This window comes from Callorhinus ursinus, unplaced genomic scaffold, assembly GCF_003265705.2.
Source record: "Callorhinus ursinus isolate GAN/ISIS: 27379988/994484 unplaced genomic scaffold, GSC_fseal_2.0 scaffold9, whole genome shotgun sequence".
NCBI lineage: Eukaryota > Metazoa > Chordata > Mammalia > Carnivora > Otariidae > Callorhinus > Callorhinus ursinus.
This window is the reverse complement of record NW_027397071.1, coordinates 31,320,698-31,346,834: the sequence shown is the minus strand read 5'-3', so window position 1 is coordinate 31,346,834 and position 26,137 is coordinate 31,320,698. Positions and strand designations below refer to the sequence as shown.

General features: G+C 41.7%; 1 protein-coding gene across 1 annotated transcript in view; it reads left to right on the top strand.

Annotated features, from left to right (window-relative positions):
- SAMD13 (sterile alpha motif domain containing 13) overlaps positions 1 to 20,758 on the top strand; it is a 53,676-nt gene extending 32,918 nt beyond the window's left edge. Inside the window, exons 4-5 of the mRNA XM_073896020.1 lie at positions 3,901 to 4,012; positions 20,562 to 20,758. Of these exons, the coding sequence (XP_073752121.1) occupies positions 3,901 to 4,012; positions 20,562 to 20,705 (256 nt within the window). The 3' untranslated portion in view covers positions 20,706 to 20,758. The remainder of the gene's footprint in view (positions 1 to 3,900; positions 4,013 to 20,561) is intronic.
- The last annotated feature ends 5,379 nt before the right edge of the window (positions 20,759 to 26,137 follow it).

The following is a 26,137-nucleotide window of genomic DNA, read 5'->3' as shown; positions in this document are numbered from 1 at the left end:
GAAAACCTCCTATCCTAAAATTACAATGTAGCATAATTTGTTATTACAATTAGATAACTATTCTTTATGAGGAAATGCAGTTAATTGAAGTCCGCCACAGGGAGAGTGAATTCAGATGTTTTCTGGGGCACTTAAAAGTATATCCGATGAGACTCTCTTCTCACTGCTAGAAGTGAGCTGATTAGGAAACTTAAAGGATTTGTTAGAACAATGAACTCCTTTCTAAACATTCTTTGAACCCACCTTAAGCAAGAGAAGGAAGGAAAATGGTACCTTAAAGGAACTGCCCAGTGTCAGCTCATGATTGCCTATGTTAATGGGATGATGGAAAAAATCCCAGCATATGGATAGTTTTTATTTATTTTTTAATTTTTTTAAAACCTCTGCAATTATTAGTTTATTAGTATCATCCAGGACTCAGATGTTCAGTATTCCTCCTGAAATTACATAAACAAATGCAAATGGAAAGAATCCAAGTCAAAATTATATAACAAACAGCACTCCATCACAAAAGCGTGTAAAATTACAAGCATGCTATTTTAAAACACTAGCACTTTAAGAGAACGATAATCTCAAAAAACCACAAAATTGCCAAATTGTTCCCTAAACTGCTAAGTAGATAAACATGACTCTAATGAATGAGTTAGGGTTTTGTAAAAAAAAATCAAATTCAAATCAGATAACTCATACTGAAATACAAAGTTTTAAGTGTCTTCTTCCCTTAGGTCTATTTGACTTTTATAAAGGAGCAAACTATAATGTAGGAAAATATACCTGATTTTAAATGTGGCATACATTTTAGAAGTTGGCCCAATTAATTAAAAATACCTTTAATGGAAAATCAAGTTTCCTAAGAAATCCATATTCAGATAAATAGAAGACATTTACAGCCAGCACGTTTTTCCAGAGCCTTTGCTGGGACTACTGTCAACAAAAAATTTAATATGGCAGTCTTGTATTTTAAGCTCACGCTTTTGGGGATACATTCTCAGGTCTTCTTTAATGTGGGAACTGCAAATATAACTGCCATTACATGGTGATGGGAGTTAAAGAATGTCGAGTCCTCATGTAAAGATTAGAACATACTTTTCTCTTAGTCCTTCAAGGACAGACTTTTCAAAATTTTTAAAAACCCATTTAACTTTGACTTTAAAATACATAGTTAATATTTGGCAATGTTAGGGTGAAAATAGTTTTTTCCCCCTGTATATTACCTGTTAAATGGTAAGAAGTTGTGTGTGTGTGTGTGTGTGTGTGTGTGTGTGTGTGTGTGTTGTAAGCATGTATATATATGAGTGCGTGTGTACATGGGCATGCAGTGTTTATAGATTCACAATCTCTAAGCTCCAAAGGGAAAACACTATTAACTAGTAAGCATTGCCTTTCAATTAAATGTTGTGTTGATAAATCATTGATCCTGTGTGCCATTGATTAAAGGTTCTCTTGTCTTGAGTTAGGACAGAAGTTTGGTTTTTTAATCAAATATTTTAAGTTCCTACTATGAGCAAAACGTTATGCTGGGGGTGAGGCAGAGATACAGCTAGTCCCTTGACTTTTGGATGTTTAAGGTTTTCAGGAATCCTCAGAGCCTGGGCAATTTCATTTCCATTAAAAGTAACATGAATCCTTTCAACTTTCACTAGCATGTTGAACCTCCCGCCCATGCTTAGTTCTAGGCCAAATTTTCTTCTCACCCTCTCCCAAGATTTCAGTTACTGTCTAAAAATTCTATCTCCCAAATGTGTACCTCCAGCCCACTCATCTGCTTTGAGTATCAGACTCAGTCCCAAATTAAATCTCTGCTTGGATGTAGATGGTACCCAAAATTCAGTGTATTCAACTAAACCTGGCAGTGCCATCTAAGTGAAGTTACTACCATCCATCTAGTTCCATGACACTTCCATCTCCTTCATTCTCTATGTCTAGTCCACCACTAAGTCATGCCGATTTTCTTGGTTAAAAATCCTTTAAATCCACACACTTCCTCCCCCTGTCCATAGTCACCACTCTAGTCTGGATCACCATGATCTCGTGTGTGGATGACTGGTGAAGGCCACCTCTCACTGGTACCCCTTCTTCCCCTCTGGCTCATCTCCAGTTCTCTTTTTCAAAATGCAAATCTGATCAGGTCACCCCCTTTACATAAGACCATTTAGCAAGCTTCATTGCTCATAGACAAAAATCCAGAATCTTCAGTGTGGCCCCCAAGACCTGCATGCTTCCCTTGACTGTATATATTCCTGCCGAGAGCCTGGAATAATCTTCACCTGATTTCATACGGTTAACTTCTGGCTGCTTTCTAGACCTTAACCCAAGATAAACTTCCACAGGAATGCATCCCCTAGCCCCTTAAACTGCCGTAGTACAATGTACCTCTCCTTCATAGCACTTACCACAATGTGCAGCTGTGCATTTAGTTGTATGATTACTGATCATTGTCTATCCCCACAGGACTGTAGGTCCACAAGAGTTAAGGACCATGTCTGTTTGCTCATTAGTGTATTCCTAGCAGGAGAGCTGGCAGGAGCTTTGTTCTGAAGGATTTCCCAAGCCAAGTTAAGCTATTTGGAATTCATCTTAAAGGCAATGGAAAGCTTCTGATGGGTTTTAAGCAGGGGAGCAATGTGATTAGATGTACACTCTGGAAGAATCACTTTGGATGAGGTGTAGAGAAATCCAGACAAATACTCCTGAAAGAGAAATGAGGCAAAGTCGCAGTAATGGCGGGTCCTTGCCATTCTTTCTCTATTTTCCTATCCCTCTTTTCTAAATCCAGTGAGACACATTACCCATAGAAGTTCTCAGATGCGGGCGCCTGGGTGGCTCAGATGGTTAAGCGTCTGCCTTCGGCTCAGGTCATGATCCCAGGGTCCTGGGATCGAGTCCCACATCGGGCTCCCTGCTCCTTGGGAGCCTGCTTCTCCCTCTGCTTCTCTCTCTCTCTCTCTCTCTCTCCCTCTCTCTCTCCTCCTCCTCTGTCTCTCGTGAATAAATAAATAAAAAATCTTTAAAAAAAAAAGAAGTTCTCAGATACTTGATCATCATCTAGTCATGTGAATATTGGTTGAGTTCCTAAGTATATGCTTGACACTAAGAATAATAAAATGGTTCAGGCCCAGATGTGTATCCCTAACCCACACCTCCCACTCTGATGGGAAAGACTGTCCAATAAGTAGAGAGTATAATCCAGTGTGGAAAATGCTGCAATGGGAGTTTGAATGGAGTTCTCAAATGCAGAGGAGTTTATAACTAAAACAGTTCTCTGGTGGGGCCAGAAAATGCCTCACAGAGGAGATGGCATGGGAACTAGGATGAAGTAGGTAGGAATGGTGGATTGTGTCAAGTAGAAACAAACGAGGGGGCATTGTAAGTGGCTGGAAGAGCACGTGCAAAGGCCCAGAACTGTGAAAGGGCACAGCATTTTGGGGAATGGCTTTAGCTCTGCAATTTCACAGCCGTAGAGAGAATGTGTGGGCATGGGAATGGGCAAGGTGGTAGGAGATGGCAAAAGACAGGTACATGGGGGCCATATTGTACAGGGCCTGGTGTTCTTAATTCAGGAGTATGAGTATCATCCTGTGAGTTGCCAGAAATCATGGAACCACTCCTAATATCTCTGGATTAAAAACCAATTCATGAGGAAGCACTTCATATGAAGGGTCTAATGGTTTATTAGGAAAACAATGACTGAGCCAGTAAGAGTAATTATGTCCTGAACCCAAGAAACATAGGAATGATTATGTTCCTGAGAGGTAAACTGGGATCTGGGCCTTTGAGGGACGAGAGGACCATGGTTCTAGCAAGCTTACCAGGGCCTGCCCCTAAGAGACTGAGTAGTGAGCCAGGCCACACACTCTTGCCCTCTCTGCCATGCCAAGTGTCTGGGTTTGTGTTTTGCAGTTCCATGGAGAATGGGAGGCCGCCGGATCCTGCAGACTGGGCCGTGATGGATGTCGTCAACTATTTTCGAACAGCAGGATTTGAGGAGCAAGCTAGTGCTTTTCAGGAGCAGGTAAGTCTGTCTAGAGAAACCCATGATGAACACAGTTACCTCTTCCTCACAGTGAGCAGAGGGAGTGAGGAGGAGGAGGACCGGAGAGCAGGGAGGGATCTGTGAAGCTCTGCATGTCCTCCACATCAAACACCAATCATACCAGAGCACTGAAGGGGGTGGGAAAGGAGAGAAGAAAAGTGACGAGCTAATGACTCCTTCCTGAGAGAGGGGAACCCAAGCCCTGAGACACAGTGACAGCTGCAGGAAGGAGGGCTAACACTCAGTTACATCTGCATCTTCTGAAAGATGGGACAGCCCTACCCTCACCACAGACACACTGGAAAGCAGAAACAGAGAAGAAAGGGAAATGAGGGGCAGATCTGACTAGAGACATGCGCACCATCCACTACTGGCCCCAGCACAAACCGAGCTAGGAAGCCCCCTCCAATTTGTGTTCCAGGTGCTTAGCAAGGTAGAGGGGAAAGAGTACAGATTTAGAGTCAAATCCTGGTTCTTCTAACTCTGTGTGACCCTGGGCAAGTTACTGTCTCTCTCTGAGTGTTGCTTTCACATCCACAACATGAGGCTATCAATGCCCAACTCAATAGGGTGATGGTGTGAGAATTAAGGAACTTTGTTTGCACAGCTGCACATTGTGGTAAGTGCTATGAAGGAGAGGTACATTGTACTACGGCAGTTTAAGGGGCTAGGGGATGCATTCCTGTGGAAGTTTATCTTGGGTTAAGGTCTAGAAAGCAGCCAGAAGTTAACCGTATGAAATCAGGTGAAGATTATTCCAGGCTCTCGGCAGGAATATATACAGTCAAGGGAAGCATGCAGGTCTTGGGGGCCACACTGAAGATTCTGGATTTTTGTCTATGAGCAATGAAGCTTGCTAAATGGTCTTATGTAAAGGGGGTGACCTGATCAGATTTGCATTTTGAAAAAGAGAACTGGAGATGAGCCAGAGGGGAAGAAGGGGTACCAGTGAGAGGTGGCCTTCTCCAGTCATCCACACATCATGGTGATCCAGACTAGAGTGGTGACTATGGACAGGGGGAGGAAGTGTGTGGATTTAAAGGATTTTTAACCAAGAAAATCGGCATGACTTAGTGGTGGACTAGACATAGAGAATGAAGGAGATGGAAGTGTCATGGAACTAGATGGATGGTAGTAACTTCACTTAGATGGCACTGCCAGGTTTAGTTGAATACACTGAATTTTGGGTACCATCTACATCCAAGCAGAGATTTAATGTGTTAAATCTGTCTTGGCACAGTGTTGATGCCCCTCAAAGTGTTAATTCCCTTCCCTCAGGTCCAGGGTTGGTATTGAAAGGAGGGAATAGGGGGTCCCTCTCCATTGTCAGGGTGATTCCCTACTTCCATTTTTTAGGCTGGGCCAGCTCTGTAAGGATGGTGCCCAAGGGGCTTTGACCATGAGGAAGCATATTGAGGAGGCATGTTGTGGTCCTCACCAGACCAGGTCTGTAGGGAAACAGAGATCCTATCTCCCTATCAGTGAAGGCTGCAGTTTTCTAAGCATTACATTTACTTTTCCAGTATTGTAATATAATTGTTAGAATTATAAATTGAAGAATGTGTCTGGATGCTTCTTCCATATCCATTTAGCTATCTCTTATGCTCTTAAGCTGGGTTTGGCTAGGGAAACTTTATATATATATATCTCAATCTCTAAATCTCCTTCAATATTTTCTTCAAACCTGATACCTCTCTCTCTCTCCTTCCCCCCCATATATATATACACACATATATAGTTGTTGCTTAAATTTGGAAAATTTGCTGAAATAGCAGCTTAAATCACTTCACACCCACCAGAATAGCTAAAATTAGAAAGATTGATAAATTTAAATGTTCATGAAGATGTAGAACAAACACATTCTCCTGTATTGTTAGTGGGGATGTAAAATACTCATACATCTACCGCATGATCCAGCAGTTTCATTCCTGAGTATTTACCCAAGGGAAATGAAAACATATGTCCATAAAAGATCTGTACAAAATTATTCTTAGTGGCTTTATTCATAATAGTCTAAAACTGGAAGCCTAAGTGTCCATCATTGGGAGAATGTGGTATAGTCACACAGTGGCATACCACCCAGTAATACAAAGGAACAAACGAGTAATGTGTTAAGAAGTTTGGATGAGTCTCAAGGTATCATATTGAGTAAGAGAACCCTTACACAGGAGTTCTTATTGAACATTTCCTATCTTGGTCTGTTTGGGCTGCTATAACAAAAATACTATAAACTGGGTGGCTTATGAGCAACAAACGTTTATTTCTCACAGTTTCAGAGGCTGGGGATTCCAAGACTAATGAGACTGCGGACTGGGTGTTTGGGGAGGGCCTGCCTCCTAGACAGCTGTCTTTTTGCTGTGCCGTCACGTGGAGGAAGGGATGAGAGAGCTGGGGCTCCTTTTGTAAGGGCACTAATCCATATAATCACCTCCCAAGGGCCCTACCTCCTAACACCATTACCAATTACCTCTAATACCCCCTGGAGATTACATTTCAACATATGAATTTTGGGGAGACACAAACATTCAGACCATAGCAATTTCATCTAGATGAAGGTTGAGAACAGGAAAATGCATCATTGGTAGCAAGAAGTAAAACAGTGGTTGCCTCTGGATAGGTGGGAGTGGAGAATGGCTGGAAAGCAGCATGAAGGAACATCCTCTGTCTTGATGAGGGTTTGGGCTACATGTATCTGCTTCCAGTAGATGCACTGCAGATGCACAGGCATATACAGTTGTTACAGATCTGTGTGCTACATAGCCTCTACATTTTACCTCAAAAGAAAAGGAATTATAAAAAAACATTAAGCAATTAAAAAATTTAAAGTAAAAAAAAACATTAAGCAATCAGTATGTGAACTGAAGTGTTAAGGGGAATACACTGATTTATATAACTTACTTTGAAATGCATCAAAATATGGATTGACAATTGGATAGAGGAATGAGTAGAGGGATAAACATGTGATAAAGCAGTATAGAAAATGTTAATTGTAGAGTCTAAGGTGGTGGTCATGTCAGTGTTCACTATATGTTCTTAAAACTTCATGTTTGAACATTTTTATAATAAAATCGTGGGGGGAAAATCGCTCAGGTTGAAAGGTGAAGGCCTATCAACTGGAACATATTTTATTTTAGTTTTTAATAGAGTAATATCCATTTGTGTCATTATAGTTGAATAACTCTCTTCTAAAATTAAATTTAAATAATATTGTAAAAGGTTAACCAAAGAAAGGAGTCAGCTAAAACGTCTCTTGGCCCAATTCCCAGCTGCCCAAAAGCGTTTTTCAGATTGGACTTTTACTCAGACTCCTCTGAGGCAGATGTCCCAGACTGGGGGGAAGGGGGTGTCCTTTGGGCCTTCCAGATTCTGTGCAGGACCTGAGAATGGAGCTGGCCAGCTCTGAGCTTGGCCCAGGAGCAGGCCCTTTCTCCCAGGGATGACATCATTCTAGCACAGGGATTAGTAGGAAGCAAAAGGGAACAGACTCTCCCAAAGCAATTCATTCAGAAGTCCTTCAAGTGGGGAAAGGGTATCTTGCTACTGTGCTGAGCCCAACTTAGGAGCCTGAGAAATGAATTCCTAGGGCACTGGAGTTTTTTTTTTTTAATTTTTTTATTGTTATGTTAATCACCATACATTACATCATTTGTTTTCGATGTAGTGTTCCATGATTCATTATTTGTTCATAACACCCAGTGCTCCATGCAGAATGAGGGCACTGGAGTTTTGCAAGCATGGTCTAGAAGCTCAAGCTCCTTCATTCTCATGGAAGGGCAGTTGGGTAGAGGAAAGAGTCTGCCTTAAATTATTCCCTGGAAGTGATCCAAATCTTCCTCCTGCCATGTAATTCTCATCATCTTTCCTCTTCTCTTTAAAGGAGGTAGAGGGAGGGCAAGGAGGCAACCACTAGTCAGCCTTAGCCTGATAAGATAAGTAGCTGCTGTGATTTCCATGAGGACTGAGAATCAGGATCCTTTACCAGGTTACCCTGCCTCTTCCGTCATCATGCCTCAGAAGGCTTTATGTTTCACCAAGGATCTTCCTGTCAGTGAACCTCAAGTTCACCCTAGATGAGAAGACCGCCACCCCCAGCCCAAATTGACCCTTTGGAACATGACCCTTCCAGGCACATCTTCTAGGTCACGACAGTGGAGAAACAATAAGAAGGACTACATGTTGAAATCTCCTCAGGGAAAGCTTTGCCCTGCCATTGGACAGAAACAGGACAGAGCTGGAAACTACCCTTACACTACCTTGGAAAAGGGCAGGTCCAGAAAGGATAGTACAGTTGCCAATTATGTGGGGAGCTTAGTGTCATGGCCGACAGTGGTGGACTGAATATTTGTGCCCCTCCAAATCCCTAAATTCATATGTTGAAACCCTAACTCCCAATATGATGATATTATGTGGTGGGCCTTGGGAGATAATCAGATTTAGATGAGGTCATGAGTGTGGAGCCCTCATGATGGGAGTAGTACCCTGAAGAGAAGAGACCAGAGAGCTTGCTCTGTCTTTCTCTGTCGTGTGAGGGTGCAGCAAGAGGATAGCCACCTGCCAGCCAGGAAGAGGGCCTCACCAAGAACCTGACCATGCTGGCACTGTGAGCTTGGACTTCCAGCCTCCAGAACTGTGATCAGAACTTAGGGCTGACTAAAATAGTGACATTGATGCTGGACATGTCCACCCTCAGCCGGGCTGACTTTGAGGAGAATATCCGCCTTCATGGTATGGTCTCACAGTACGATACTGGATATTCTGTTGTTGTAGCAACCAGACAAAGAGGTGGCTTTCTAGTATGCCTCCCTGGAAGATACCAGGCCATTGAATGAGGTTTGTCCAAAGGGCCGGAATGGCATCCCATGTTTCTTTGGTATGAAGCATCTGGTGAAGCTGGTGATCTTTGCATGACCTCCTTTTCTCTGAGCAGGCACACTGCCACATGACAATGATTTCTATTAAATTTCCTTCTGGTGTAATGATTTCTATCAAGTTTTCTTCTGGAAAACCTCCTTTGAGCCTACTGTGTGAGCCACAACTATAAGCCAAAAGAACTGTCGAAAGGGAGGTTCTAACTAAGCCCCTACCCAGACCCTTGCACCACCCGCCATGACCTAGTGTCAGTAGTATGTGTGTTTCAAGTTGTTTTACTGTTCTGGCCAGTCGCCTTTAAGACCAATGATATCCCTCTTCCTTGGCTCGCTGACCTCTTTAACATAGTGCTTCAGAGGGTTCACTGGCCAGTAAGAGCAGGAGCCAGTGGGAGTCCTTCCTAGAGGAGGCAGTAATGACAACTCTGTCAGTACTCTTTCCCATGGACACCGTGGGGTGATGGCTATTTTCCCAAGTGTCTTCTGGCAGGCAGATCTCTCATGCTGTGGTGACTCCTGTTTCTTTTCTCCTGATTGACATTGGCCACTGGAGGATCCTGAAGAGTTTGCCTTTCTAGAACTCAGATTTCTATAACACGAATGTTGATTTAAACAGACAGAATATTGCTCAGGCTGTTGCTTTAATAGTCAAGTGTTAGCTTAGAACTGGCCTTCATGAAGTATGCTTTCAATGCACAGCACAGAGCACAAAACTACTTGAGATGTTATATATGCACAGTTGAATTTTGGTGACTAGATGATAAAAAATTGGCACTTGCCCATAGATGTGGGTTGCCTGGTTTTCAAGAGTCAAAGTACTTCAGGAATTTTACTTTCCTAAGAGCATTAGTTTTTAAGAGAACCTTTTGACTAACTTCATTCCAAAGCATCTCCGCCTTCTTCACAGAACATTTACTACAAGGTTTACTGTGTCAGCCTCTGAAGGCTAAATGAGCACCATTCTCTGGTGGAAAGCCATTTCTATTGACAGTGCTTTTAGTTGCCAGTTAAGGAATGCTGGCAGTCCAGGACAGCACCAACACCACTCAGACTGGACCCTAATGCATGTCCCAGACAGCTCTGCCCCTCGTAATGTAGTCACTTCACTTCCATGTCTTCATCTGTCTGACTCGCATACTCAGATTGTATATGACGAAGATGGAAGGCAGCGATCTGCCATTCAGTCAGTGTCATATAATTCATATTGTTCGGATTCCTCAAACTAACATCAGTGATTCTGTTTCTGATACAGATACAATATGTATCACTGAGGTAATTTGTTTCTTGGAGTACCATGACAACATAGTATGCAATTCATGGTGACAAATTAATTTTACTCTATTATCTCCTCACTTTCCCAAACCACATGTATAAGAGCAGTATTTTACTCTGAAATGCCCAACTGGTTGTTTAAGCCATTCATTTAAAATGCAAAGATTAACATTTTTTTCAGATGACTATTTGCTAACTTTCTGAAGCTACTGACTAAACAAATGTGAGTAAAAATTCTCACTGCTACAAATTGCCAATAACACTACTTCCAAAAGGAGTAGTAAAGTGGGAAGGCCAATCAGAGCAACTCTGAGCCTAGTGGCCTAAGTCATTGCCAGATGGATTTCAACTGTAGTGATTTTGGTGGATATTTTCTTTTTTTTTTTTTTTTAAGATTTTATTTATTTATTTGAGAGAGAGCAAAAGAGCAAGAGAGAGAGAGAGAGAGCAAACACGAGCTGGGAGAGGGACAGGGGGAGAGGGAGAAGCAGACTCCCCACTGAGCAGGGAGCCTCATCTGGGGCTCAGTCCCAGGACCCTGAGATCATAACCAACTGAGCCACCCAGGCACCCCTGTGGTGGATATTTCTACTTAGACCCAGGACAAATCTAGGTTTGGGGAGGTCTAAAGCTTTTACAATTTTAGAGCCCTTCTTGGGGAAAGAAATTCAAAAATATGAATACAGAATTACTGAGGCAAAAGTTAAGCTTTGTTATCTTCATGGTAAATTCAGCTCTGAGTGAGACCAGTTAAAACCCCACAAATTGGTGGGTGCCTGAGTGGCTTAGTTGTTAAGCGTCTGCCTTCAGCTCAGGTCATGGTCCCAAGGTCCTGGGATCGAGCCCCTCATCATGCTCCCTGCTTGGTGGGAAGCCTGCTTCTCCCTCTCCCACTCCCCCTGCTTGTGTTCCCTCTCTCACTGTGTCTCTGTCAAATAAATAAATAAAATCTTTTTTTAAAAACCCACAAATTGGAAGTAACTCTTATTATTTTATCAGCATTTTATAATACCAACTACTGTAAATATTTAAGGTGCTTTGACACATGATATTTCTTAACAGTTGAAGGCTTCTGAAATGCTTAAAACATTTTATAACATAATCAATAGGGGAAGTGGCAACTCAAACTCTGCTGATGCGTCCTTCCAGTCTATAAATATTTAGGAAATAGTTAAAAAATAGATGGATGATGCTAACAATAAGAAAATAGCCAAGAGAACTGAAAGCAAAACTGATAAGGAAAGGACCTTTTGAGTTTTTGATTGAAATAGAGTAGATTTTTATAAGCCAAAAATCCCAAATGGTTGTTTAAGTCATTTATTTGAAATGAGACCAGTTGTAAGACATTATCACTTAGCCAGGTACATACATGGTGCTTCTTTGGCTTATTCACTCATTCAAGTGTTTCAATAGTTGTAGCTTTTTCTAACACTCATTAAAATGAATATAAAACTATTGAAGTAAATAATACTCATTATTACAAGTATTGTTTTACTTTAACAAAACCACCTGAAACCATTGTAGGTTTGGAAACCATTGGAAGGAAGCATAGAATTCCTGGCAGGGGAAGATCAAATACAAAGGCATGAGAAAACATGGTTTATCTTGAGAATTCCAAGTGCCTTGGAATAAGAGGTGTGGAACAGGGAATGTCAAGGGGTAAGACTGAAAGATAAACGGGGGTCCAGAATACAGATAGTCTGGTTTGCCTGGCAGAAGAGAGACTTCACCTGAAAGGCCCTGGGAAACCGTGGAAGGATATTAAGTGGGAAGTGAGCGCCAGGATGAGATTTGTGGTTTTGAACGATCAATCTAGTGGCAATGTGGAGAGTGGATTGGAGGACGAGGAGATGGAAGGTGGGAACACTGCTGCAATAATTCTACTGGGCAAAGGAAAAGATGGATTAGAAAATCTGGGGAAGATGGCCAGAAGAATTTAGTGGATCACTGGCAGTGGAGGTTGAAGATTTGTCCCATCTCTATTCTCCACCATAACCCAAGACCAAGTTCACTGCCCACGAGTGGGAAAGGGAGGGGCTTGGATGACTGCCAAGTTTCCAGACTGGGTGGTTGTAAAGTAGTGCCATTAGCTAGGATGTTTGGGGGAGGTAAGCTGTAAAAGGGATATGATGAGCACAGTTTGGGGTACACTAAATTTGAAGGCCTATGGTAAATTCAGGTGTAGATATCTAGCAGACAGTTCGGGGGAAGAGTGAGACCTAGAGACAGAGATATGAGGTCATCGACAGTCAGAGGAGAGATGACAGGGAGAGAGGCATTTCGAACCGGGAGAGAAAAAGGCCAAGGTCAGCACCCTGGGGAATCCCAAGGTTTTAATTGCTTGGAGAAGAAAGGTAACTAGCAAAAGCAACTGAGAAAGAACCCTCAGGGAGGCGGGGAAAGAACCAGTAATGAGAGTTGTACAGAAACCAATGAAGGAGAAAGTTTTAAGAAAAATGCAATGATCGGCAAGGTCAAATACCTCAAAAAGGTGAAGCCCTCGTGGGGTCTGTGAATGATGGTGGAGTTTCAGTGGAGTTGGGGAAGGGAGAGGGTGGGTGACTGTTTGGGAAGTGGAGGACCCTTTCCTCCAAGTTGAGGCGTGAGTTGGGAGGCAGACAAGTGAAGGGAGAACCAGTAGCTGGAGGGTCATGTAGGCATGAGGGTTCTTTTCTAAGAGAGGAGACACTCAAACTTATTTACATGCAGGAAAGCAGCCAAAAGAATTAGGTTAAAATTGAATGAAATTGAGGACAGTTAAAGAAAGCAAACTCCTTGAGGAGAAGGAAAAGGATGAGATCAAAGAGTGTGGAAGGGCAAGGACAGGGGCCAGTTGGAAACCCCATGCACTGCTGGGTGGAAATGTAAAAGGGTATAGCCACTGTCGGAAAGTTTAGTGGTTCTTCAAAAAGTTGAGCATAGAATTACCATATGGCTCAACAATTCCCCACAAAGAATTGAAAAGAGGGACTCAAATAGATACTTGTACCCAAATGTTCATTGCAGCATTATTCACAATTACCAAAAGATGGAAACAATCCAAGTGTCTATGAACAGATGAATGGATAAACAAAATACAGTATATACATATGACAGGATATTACTCAGCCATAAAAAGGAATGAAGTTCTGACACATGCTATGTGGAGGAACCTTGAAAACACTATACTAAGTGAAGTAAACCACTAAAATATTGTATGATCCATTTATATGAGATATCTAAAAAAGGCAACTTCATGGAGACACAAAGTAGATTAGAGGTTATCAAGGGCTGGGGGCAGGGGGAGTTACTGCATAATAGAGTTTCTATTTGGGGTGATGGAAGAGTTTAAAAAATAGATGGTAGCAATGATTTCACAATGTTGTGAATATAATTAATGCCACTAATTTGTACACTTAAAAATAGTGAACTAAAATGGCCTGCTTCATGTTATACATATTTTACCATAATAAAATATAATGTCGGCCATAATATACATGATTCAGTTCATTCAATTTGGTTCATAAAATATTCAATTCTTTGATTTTTTGTTTTAAAAAAAATATGAAGGGATTAATTCTGAGCAAGATAGGGATATTCTTCCTCTGTCCTTCCTGTGCTTTGGAGGCATAGGTGAGCATGTGTCCAGACCTAGCTAAGATAGCCCTTGTCCCCAGGGACATTAAGGGAGTTCCTGACAGCCTCTATTTCTTTTGCTAAACAAGAGGCAAGTTCCTGCGCTTGGCGTGGACAGGATGGGGAGAGGTTTAGTAAGGAACTGGAGGAGAGCAGTGAAGGTTAAGAGTGGCCATGAAGGGAAAGGGGAGAGGGAACTGAAAAAGGATACATAGAACTGCTAAGGAATTTTCCTGACCCAGCTGAGACTGGCACACGGCTCCTGGATAGTGTTTTGTCTTCACAGCTTGTTTGTTTTCCACAGCTGCACCAGGCATAGGAATCAGAGAAGCTGGATTGCTATTCTGCTCCTGGATGGGGTGTTTGTGGCATGGGTACAGCGGATGACTAATGGCCTAAGAGGGCAATCTGAGAGAGCATATAAAAGAATGGTTCCCAGGGCCAACCAAGGGATGCAGACTTGATACAAACGAGGAGTCTGAAGGAGACCCATGACCCTGGAGAAAGTGAAATTGAAATGTGAAAGTGGGTGTAATGAAAGTGAGGAGCAAGAGATAGGATAGGATTTTGGACTTTAAGGGTTGCAGAGGTAAGACTCTGCTGGTTGATGATATTACTGAAGGTGGAGTTGTGGAAATGGTGTATTACAGTAGACTAACTGCTGTCACAAGTAGATGAAAAGATGTATAATGGCTTAATTATAGTAGAAGTTTATTTCTTATTCAAGTAAAGAGTCCATGGTGGTCTTAGGAGTGTTCTCCTTCACTATAATTCAAGAACCCAAGGTGATGGAGGCTCTGTCATCTTCAGTCAGATCAAGATCATCCAGACATTGATATCCAGTTGGCACAAAGATAAAGAGCAGGGAGGAGCACACATAGGTGGTCTTATGGGCCGGGTGCACAGGAGGAGGTACACATCATCTCTTCATATGACATTGGCCAGAACATGGTCACATGGCCATGCCAAATTGCCAGGAAGTCTGAGAAATGTGTAGCTGTGGGTCCTGGAAAAAAGAGCAACCAGCAGCCCTGGTTACACTTGAGCCTCAAAGTCATTTTTTTAAAGCATCTGATGTTGTGATGCTGCTACTTAGTTTTGTTCTTAAGTCCAGAGATAAGTTTCAAAAAGACTAACTTTATAAAGATAGCTGAAGTGAAAAAGCCTTATCTGACCATACATGGGAAGCCTTCACTTCTAATTCTGTTCCTTGTATTTATTCTGGTGGGTTTTTTTTTTTTTTTTTAATCTAGGCAGACATCTCTGTAACCCAGTTTCCTCATTTGATGAAGTGAGTTTCATTCTTTTTCCTTCATCAGAAATGTGTACAAGATTTTTTGGTAATAGAGCCCCTTTATCACCCACTTTGTGCCAGCAGTGAATATTAAATAACGGGGCGATACCCATTAAGTCACTGAAGGCATTAGCCCTCACAATGAGCCCAAATGGATTTTGTGTCGGATTTAAGGGCAAGACCCATTTTGTTCTGTTACTTTAACAAATGAGGTAAAGACTTCTTTTTGAGCCACACAGATGTTTTTTTTCTGTAAACAAGCTGCTCAGTGTTGGTTTTTTAAACTAGGTGAAGTCTTCCTAATATGTATATTGTCCACCTCAGATTTTCCACCAATAGGAACGCAAGGCAAGCACAGCATCAGCTGAGAGTCATTGGCTGATAATGTTGAGCTCATAGTCACTCCCCCCCACATTGAGCTGTTGGGGGGGTTGGGCAGGGTAGGGGGTGGGAATTGTAGAGGACACCAAAGAGGAATTTCCTCTCCAGAAGAGAGTTTGCTCCAACAACTATATGTTAAGATTCTAAGGGTCTTGGTGTAGCCTGGAGTAGTTCACCATCTTACTTTCCAAAATTACATGGAAGTTCTTCTGAAAACAAACTCTTTGTCTTGGTAAGGAGAGGTCCTTTAAAGAAACATGGTGAATTACTACAAAGTAGTAGGGGTGCCTGAAAACGCACCCCCTCTGATATTAAGAAGGCTTACCACCAGTTAGCTCTTCAGGTACATCCAGACAAGAACCCAGAAAACAGGGAGGCAGCTGAGGAGAAATTCAAACAAGTAGCAGAAGCCTATGAGGTCTTGTCTGATGTCGAGAAACGCAACAACTATGACAAGTCCAAAGAGAACCACATCAAAATGGAAAATACAAGTGACTGCAGAGACAACTGCTTAAAAGAGGAACCACGGTTTGAGAAGTCACACTGTGGGTTTCAAAATGTCTTTGAAGACAAAGACTTCTTCTCAGGAGATTATTTTTCCACTGGTCATGTGGGTAAGGCCAGGAGATTTCGCTCCTCCTCCTTTGATGTGATCCCCATATTGGACACAGGATTTTCCACGTTTGTATCCCTGGACTCCAGACCAAGTCCCCCTTCCTCTGGGACATTTGTGCCCTTTGTAAGCAGTGGAATGGGAAACTTCAGACTGGTCACAACTTGTAGCCAGATAGTGAATGGCAAGAGAGTTGTTACAAAGAAAGTTCTAGAAAACGTGAGAGGGAAGACTGAGGTGGAAAAAGACAGACTATTTCGTCAAATTCGTCCACGTCTTCGGTAAGGAGTCTGTGCTTTGTTCTTTCACAGGGAGACTTTCCTATAAGGCTGGTGAGTCTGATGCTTATCAAAGACAGAATTGGAATCTGAGAGTGTGTTGAACTAGAACGGACAGAAGTCAGCTTAGTCCAAACCTCTCGTTTCACAAAGGAAAGAAATAATGGGCCAGATAATACACAAGAAAATAAGAAGCAGCAGAGTCTGGCTTCCACCCCATCTTCTGGTTCTAACTGAGCCTTCTTTTCCTCTGCACGATATTTGGGACAGTGGAGGTTACCACCACAAATATGATCTTCTGGGTTAGTTGCAGGGCCCTACCATCAGAAAGCCCATTGACTTCTCTTTGACTTTTTCCCTGTCCTTCCTTGCTATTAACCAGTTTCCTCTTTCTTGACAGCCACTCTTTTTCTCTTCCTAACCTCTTTCTCTTTTCTCTTCCTACCTCATCTTTCTTCCCATACATTTCCAATGGACCATATCACAATTAGGCTCAGTTGAAAGATCTACCAAGGTGTAGATTAGCATTTGTAGAGAGAAAGAGTGAAAAGTAAATGGGTTAAGATTTTTTTTATATACTTTTAAAAAAATAGCATTTATTGAGTACTTGGTAGGTATCAGGCATTCTACTTCACCTGTGTTATCTCAATAATCCTTTCAGCAGTGAAATACAGTAACTATTCTTCCTCCATCATATAGATAAGGAAATGAGGCTTAGAGAGATTAAGTAACTTGCCTAGGCCCCACCTAATAAGCAATAAAATAATGTCTTACTCTAAAACACATGCTTATCTACTGAGCTGTGACATCTAAGGATCCCACCCATTTATTTTTACATCTAGGGTCTTGCGCTCATTGGAAATTTACACCTATCATCTCTAAACCTTAACTTCCATGCATGAGTACTTGCTGGAACTTATTAAGTAGGCAAAGATTTCTTGCATAAATATTATTGTTCAACGAGTACTTGGTTACTCTTACATGAAAACAGAAGCCATGTACAAAGTTTCACTGACACTGACAAATGATTATCCCTTAACACAGGGATGTAATCAGGATACCAAGATGTGAACTATCTTTTTGTTTTGGCTTTAATCATGATGTACATGCAAAATCATGGGATTTTTTTTTAATGTTTATTTAACTGGATCTGGTCACCCTCCAACCCCTTCATTTATGCTAATAAACAGACTGGGGTACAGAGGAGTGGCTGCTTGTGGAAAATTACTGATGGAGTCTACATCAGAAACTCTGTCTTCCGGTTCCCAATCTCATGCTCATTCTAGTACACCATGCTGACTGGCAAAATCTGGATTTCATTTGCATCTCAGTCTTTTATAGAAGTTATGTAACAAATGATTCGCTTCCTTAATCAAGGAACTTTTCTGTGTTTGCAATTTTTATGAGACAAATTTTTGATGTAGTCTTTGAGCTTTTTTAATCTCACCAAATCTTCTGAACTTGAACAGGAATACGCCTACATCCCTCTGGCAAAGGGTAGCATTCAGGCAGGGAGCACACTTCCAGAAAGGAAGCAGTAGATGGATTTGGAATTGGAACACATCCTGTTCTTGCCGCTTAGTAGTCATTGAGAACCTCCTGTCTGTCAGGCACTGTGCTAGGTGCCTTACGTGAATGAATAATTTCTAATCTCTAGAATCCTTCAGGGGGTTATTTTCATTTTGCAAGTGAGGAAACTGAGGCTCAGAAAAGTCAGGTCCTTTACACAGGATCACACAATAAGCTGTGGAGACAGGGTTCAGACTGCAGTTTGCTTGACCTGGAAGCTCACATTTCCATCACGTTGTATTCCACTGCCATTCATCTGAGTTGCTATAGTCATGACCAAAGAGGAACATTTGTTTATGTATGAGTTATATTCATTTCCAATTTTTAAAATGAGGATTTCCAGATGGAGCTTTCTTTTACCAGCCCTAGTGTGAGGTGAACTGCAGTGTGGCTACTGAACAAAGGGAAAATCAAATTGGAGCATGAAACTTGATTTTCCATTTTGTCTTAAATAAAATCCAAATTTCAGCATTTTTCACAGACATACTTGGCTTTTGACAGAAATGCTGAGTTGTAGAAGGACTTTTTTGCCACCAAAGATAAAAAAAAAAATTCACTTTCAGTTAGTCAAGGAAGTTTTCTTGCGTAGAAGTGAAAGCAGTGTCATCTCTTCCTGATGCCCATTTAAAATATGTAGGAAGTTAAGTATGAGCAAACAACAAGAAAGGAAAGATGGAGAGCAGGAAGGGTTTTGCTGTTTTCTAAAGTGTTCCAAGTGAGTCCATCTTCATCTCAGTCAATCTAAGATAGACGGTGAGCTTTGAAGGGACCTATGATTCAGATTTCTGTGACCTCAGAGTGCCTTCAGAACTGCTACTGTGGTTTTCACATGTCATAAGTTCCTCTGCCAATTCTCATCCTTACAGGTTTTACTGATGGGCAGTCTTTGGGCTTACTAGCTGCACAGGGAGAAGAAAATATTTTATGGTTGGAAAGTCAAATCATCTGTCCCGAAATAATTTGCCACTCTTGCCCTGTCAACTAACTGCTTTTTTATGCACCATGTTTTTGAATAGTTGTCTCTCACAAATTAATGTAAGACCTTTTTTTTCTAGTTGTCAGCAAAATAAAGGTTTCCAGAGTTCAAAAACACCATAGAGCAGTTACAAGTAATTCCTTGTCCTTCTGTTCTGGCTCATGGTAGGTGGTTGACAAATGACATGAGGACCATGGGCCTGTTGAGAAATAATGACAAGTGATCATACAACTCATAGCTCAGGGAGCATTTGCGAAAGTAATAGGTGACAGAATCCTGTCAGAAACCCAAAAATCCCCACATTACCAACCAAGGAGACAGAGGAGGAAAGAATTTACCTAAGGTCAGAAAGTGGGTGTTTCTTCAGCCCGCTAGACCAGTGCTGTTTCTCCACACACTAAGACATACAAAGCACATTTTCTTCATAGCCGGGCAAAACACAAGGGAGTTTGGAAGAATGGCCTTGTTGGGGACATTGTAGGAAAGAATCACAATTTTATGTAGTTGCAGTTACACCCCCAGCCCCCTTGTCTGTCCATCAGTGGGGAAGAAGGGTACAGACATATGTCTGTACAGACATGTCGAGGCTTACTGAACATGCACAGCTGGTCCATCTCTTGGGCCCAGGCCCCCTAAGAGCCAGCTCCCTTGTCCCCACAATAAAAAAATAACAAAAATAAGGTGGTATTCAGCATCTTTCTCAGTGATCCCTTTCCAAAAGTTCCAAACTACTTTCTGTATTTGGGATCCATATCCCTTTCATGGAAAGCCTGTTTATAGCTCATCCCCAAAGCTTTGTGGTCTCCAGGGCACTCTGGTTGGGTACCTGAAGGGGGTGGGAAGTGGACTCTGAGAGAGCTCTACCCCTCACCACCTTATTTGGAATCTTGAGGACCCACTGAGAGGAAGTATGGTAGGGCCCTCAACATGAGAGGTTGATTTTTGGGTTGAGGCAGGATGGTTCTTCTTTTAAAGGACAGGAAAGAAGTTCACAGAGAGTGAATCATTTTTCCACTGCCCATTGTTGTGATTGACAAGATTCCAGAAAACCAGGATTGTACAACCCCATTGGTTCACCTATACTACACATATTTACTTCCAAGTTTCAAGAGAAACAAAGGCGTTATGGAAAGAACATCGGCTTTGGCTTTAGGCAGATGAGTTCCAATCCTCTGTTTTCCTTGCCTAACTTCTTGATCTTAGGCATGTTAACTTGGTCCTTGGTTTGCCTGTAAAATTAAGCTGATAATCCCTGCCTGTCCTAATATATAGAGTTGTTTGAGGAATTAAGTACACAGAAATTTTGCACAAACTTCAATACATTTTATAAATGGAAAGTGTCATTATTTCTTTCAGAAACAATATCTCTGATCCTTACAGGTATATGTGCCAAGCCTGCTGTCAGTTTTTTAAGATGCAACTTTAGGGATGTGATCTTGAAAACGAGATCAGCTATGGATTGTATTTAATCCAAAACTAAAAGTGGAAGATGGAACATAAAAATAGAGGAGTCCATTTTTTTCCTTTTGACCCAAGTAAAAAAAAGTAATGTTTTTAGCTTGAGGACAATCAATATGTCTTTTTCCTTTGAACTTCTTTTGTTCTTCATTATCCTTGCACTTTTGGACTTAATGTTGGTTTTACCCTCTGCTTCCATTATAGGAAATTGATGGAAAATCCCTGCTGTTGATGACAAGAAATGACGTGTTGACGGGACTTCAGTTAAAACTGGGGCCTGCTCTGAAAATCTACGAGTATCATGTAAAACCTCTGCAGACAAAGCATCTAAAGAACAACTCTTCATAGTACAGTCAAGTTGGGGTCTTAGACCTCAAAAAATACATAATGACATAATTTAGTTTCATGTGATGAAACTTCGTAAACAGAATACATACATGTGTATATGTAAAGAATTTCAGTCAAATGAAACGTTATCCTATGGGATAGACTAGGCAATCCATCGGCTGACCTGAACTCAGCCAGGAGGAGCAGGGAGGACTTGTGGACAGCATGGGTTTCCTGGTGGAGCTTGTCAAACAGAGTTATCTTTGACATGGTTGGACACCCCTCCCCACCAAATGGGTTTTCTTCAGATGGCTTTCCCAAAATCCTTGAAAAAGTATTGAATGGCATGATCCTCTGGTTACAGATGTAGGGAGATTAAAGACAAGAAAACTTGGGGAAGGGGAGAAAAGAGAGAGAGTTTGCTGTCTCCCTTGAATCCCTCTGCTCCTTAGAGTTTGTGTTATTGGGATGGAATTGCCAACACCCTCTTTTATAGAGGGTCCTCCACTTGACCTTATTAAGGTTTCACTGGGATATACTGGAATGTTTGAGAGGAATGTGCATCATGGCCCCTACAGGAGCAGAACCTCTGAAAAGAGAAACTCTGTTGTGTCTTGGGGATCTCCATCCATATTCAGCTTCTTTCACAGGGGTAATGGTATTTTCTGCATAGATTTACTTTCAGATCAGCTCTTTGTTTCCAAAGAAGAAAGCATTTTTTCACTTTATGGTTTGTATTTATACTGATTTGTTTCTGAAGGAATTTGCCCAGAGTTACAGATCAAAAAGCCTTGTTACTAGTACAGAATATTTTTATATATATTCCTTCATGATGGTGTAATATTTTTTTAATTGCTCTGATGCTTTGTTTGATTCTTGGTTCGAGTACTTGTTTTTAAGAACTTGAAAAAAAGCGAGCTTGCTACATCTCTGTTCAAAGAGACATTTGTTCAAATCTCTGTGTGTCAATGCCTCGTTGAATTGGTGCTTTGTGGTCGCAATAAAGCATTGCTTCAGTTTATTGCCAGTGTGTGTTTAATCTTTTCTGTTTGGTTGCCTCTTCAGTTGAGATTAAGGATTAAGGTCATTCCTCAACACCAGGGAAAGAAAGTTAAGCCCTAAAAAAAAACCCAAAACAACAACAACAACAACAAACTTTCAATACATAAAACATTTTGATCTATTTGTGGGTTTATCTTCTTTATAAACTGCATTGTCCAAGTAGGCCTTATTCCTTCTCTTGCCCCCATCCAAAAACCAATTTTAGGTGTCATTTTAGCCAAAGAATTTTTCTTCTTCTTCTTTTTTTTTTCTGTAGGCTAGTGGGGGTCATGATTTTCTGGAAATTCTGATGAAAGCTATGTTCTTTCTCTCCAGGCAAAAGCTCATATTCCCACATATAAAACTTTGCAGAGTTGATGGACTCCCCGAAGTTCTTCTATCTTCCCCTTCCTCAAGTTAAGAGCTGCTATTTTAGAGGGTGTTATAATTCAATCTCCTGTGAAGATAATTTCTCTAAAGAACAGAAAGTCTGAAGATGAGAGTGGAAAAAACACAGGAAGTGGTGTAATGAGTGGGGTTGAAAAATGCATTCCAAATTAATTCAATTATGGAGTGTATGGAGTGTCTGAAATTTAAGTAATGCTTTGTTTTGCATGCTAAGTGGGAGAAGGGGTTACAAAAGACATTTTCCATCCCCATGTTTTCGCAGTCTACAGAACATGCAAAACTAAAAGGCAGAATATAGTTAAGTACTCTGGGGAGCGGTAGTGATAAAAAGTGAGAGGTGTACCTGCTGGAGATGCGGGCAGGAAAGAAGGGACACAGGATACAATAGAAGGAAAATGGGATGAAGAACTGAACTTACCCCTCTGAAAGACTTTCCCACAAGTGAAATAGTAATGACAAGTGACCCCTCTCGGCCTCAAAGGGGGATAGCATGAGAATGTCCCAGCCCCACTTCGGCACATCCACCTGATACTTTATGTATGAGTCTGGAAAAGATTTGGCTATAATCTAAAACTGCCTCCCTGCCTTCACCCACACCCTGCCAGGTAATATAAACAAGACAGAAGGGTGTCTTCATGTAAAACATCCAGGGGGACCAGGGATGGCATGGCTCTCCATGATGTTAGGGATTCCTCCCACCTTTTTGCTCCATCATGCATGCTGTTTATTCCCAGAATCCTTTCATGGCCCAAGACGGCTGCTTCAGCTTTCCCCATCACCACTTGACTTCCAACCAACAGGAAGAAAAAAGGGAAAAGAACATACTGCCTCTCTCTAAGGACACTTCCAAGAAATTGCACAAACTACTTCCTCTTATATCTTGCTGTCCAGAATTCTGTCACATTGCCATACTGAAGCTACAAGAGAGGCTTGAAATAATTCTTTTCCTTAAAGCCCATGGGCCCAACTAAACAAAAGTCCCATTATTTTACAAATAGGGGAGAAGGGATATTAGAGGACAATGTCCTGTCACCACCATCAGCTGGCCATTGAACACTTGGAGCAAATGTCACTGAAAGTATGTCTTTAGTTGTATTTTTCTCTAGATTTGAACTTGGGCTTATACTCCCTTCAGTCTCTAGATGCTTTTATCCCAGCCACCTTTCCCAACTACCGGAAGCCTTGCTCACTAATCCCAACCTGACACAACTAAGCTTTAGACCCAGGCTGCTCCATAAATGCTTGTCAGGGGGTGGGGGAAAGGAAAGGAAAGGAAAGGAAAGGAAAATATCTTAATTGAAAAGCAAACTGAAAAAAAATCATTTCTTAGCCCTCTGTTGACAGCTTTCAGGCAAAATTAGCAAATTAAAGATACTCTGCCTTTCTTACACCCAAAACAATGCCTTGGCAATAACTGAGGGTGCTTTCTCCCCACCCCACCCCACCCCCAATTCAGGGAAAAGGAAATATTATCAAAACAAGACCATCCGGAGGGCTGGAAGTACTTGAAATTCAGCAGGTAGGCAGCCTTTGTCTCCAAACAGCCCTAAAACCGGAAATGTCTGATTCCTTTCCGATCACACCAGATTTCTATTAATGTGATCTGGGTCTGCCGCTAGTAGCAAATAGACACATGGGCCAGCACTTCATAAGCACAAATGGGAAGGAGCATGCCTTGGTGCCAATATATTTTATGTGAGAGTTGTTTAATGTTGAATTTGATTATTCTCAACCAGAGGGGCAGACAGGATATCAGAATCGAGAGGGATTTTAAACAATAATTGCCACTCCACCTCTCCTCCCCACCCCACATTTGAGCCTTGGATTCAGACTCTACGAAGGACCTATAATGAATTGATTTGCAGGCGAGGTCACAAACTTGTCTCTTTTCAGTGGAATCTAAGCTGACATGTTTTCCTTCGGCCAGTGCAGGACGTGTGTGTTCTTAGGACTACATGTGCATTCTTTTAGGTGAGGCTGAAAGCTTCAATTTATTACAGTCTTTTTAATTCCCTAATACCTTGCAGCCAGCAACAGCACCCTTTTACATTTTCATTACAAGGTATATGAAATTTAGACCTCTGATGGAGGCCAAGGACCACACAGAGAGCCTCCTTAGAGTGAGTTAATTCAGGAACTAGAGCTTATCAGTAGATTTAGTTGAAAAAAGGTGGCATAGTGCATTGGAATGTACAGCAGATTTGAGCATCATTTTTGATACTTAATGGACATGATGAATATGAAAGATCTTCATATTCAGAGACCAGTTGGTGGCAGTCTCCTTGTTCTTCCCTCAACAGATACCCTATGTGAGCATGGATTCTGTCCCTCCAAACTTAGCATCCACTGTGTCAGGGGCACATACTGTCCTTCCGTTGCATTAGAGAAATAGATCATAGAAGGAATTTAGTTTGGAAAAGTCTAATGACCCTCAGTTGCCCAACCACTCCTACATTTGGAAGCCAAATGCAAAGAGTACTTACTGGTGGTGATCCATCTGCCTTTGACGGTCATTGCAAATGGGATCTGCAGGGGTCAGGTCTGGGCACAGAGCCATTAAGTGTTTTCTGTAATGATTTGGAAGATGAAGTTAAATGTTCAAAGAGCTGACTGCTGTAGGACAGATACGCTTCTTAGAAGAAAACTTGATAGTTCTGCTTCTAAAGCAGGGACAGAAGCCACAGGAAGGAAAGAGAAAGCAATGGGTGCACTAATGAGCAGCTCATTAGTTTCATGCTGTAGCTCCATAGGCAATTAAGTAGCCTGGGTACCATTTCTGGCCAGTCGTGGCAGTTCCACATAGAGAGAAAAAGATTAAAATGATCACATCTCAGGTTATTTGGTGACTGTGGCTGTGTTATATCTTTGCGAACCTCAAGGAAAGAGTTGTGTCCAGCCTAGCACTGACTGGGACAGAATAATGGAGGGCCCTGTGAGTAAAAACAAGAGGAGTCTTTGGCTGCCCACAAGTAGGGGGCTAGGCTGATATCTCTTCACCTCAGGTAGGCAGAGTGTTCCTGTCTACCATTATCTTTAGGGAGACATCGGGAATGCTGGGGATGCCAGGCAATCTCCAAATAGAAAATGTGCCCCACTTCCACAGAATAGGTGCCTGGGCAGAGCTACCACCTTTACCATAACAGAGGTGGATAAGAGGTCGGTGCGTATAGGTGTCAATAATACTGAACATACTTGTTACCTGTAGGGCAGGCCATGGCCTGGGGAGGCGAGACCTACAAACAACAAAATAAGGGGACAAGATAGAATGTGCTCTCATCTAAGCATCTGAGAGAGATCACAGAGCTTCGAGGCCTTAAGCTTCCAGAAGAGTCAGGTAAAACAACCAAGGAAATATCTTCCACAAGTTTCTCCAGTTCTGTCATCCGTGGGGCAGAGACATCTATGGCAACGTTTGCAAGTTAAATGTCTTCTTTCTAAATTAAAGATAACAGAATCTTTCAGTAAATTGTATTTTTCATTTCCTTTTTCAATGGCCTACACTCTATTTTCACATGCTGGGAAATACACAATTTGAAAATAAAATTATAAAACTCATCAGATTATAAACCTATTTTGAGGCAAACTCAGTAAAACTCTTCAAGCAACCAGCTGTTCCTGCCTTTAAGAATTAGTGTTTGGCACTATATGTTAACTATAATGGAATTAAAATACAAATACATACATACATACATACAAATAAATAAATAAGAAATAGTATTTGGGACAGTGTTCTCTCTCCTGCACCAGAACCCAATGACACCGGTTGAGATACACTGTGCTACAGTGGGTGGGAGCACTGAGGCTGCTCCGCATAGATCTGAGCTTGAGTCCAGCCCCATCATTTACCAGACATGGGAACTCAGGTAGTTGTATGGCTCCTCTTGGCCTCAGGGACCTCACCTATTCTCTAGTGCTGAGACAGAGACAGAGCAGAACAACATTTGCCTGGCACTGTCCAATAAATATATAATGGGAGCCACATGTGTCATTTAAAATTTTCTAGT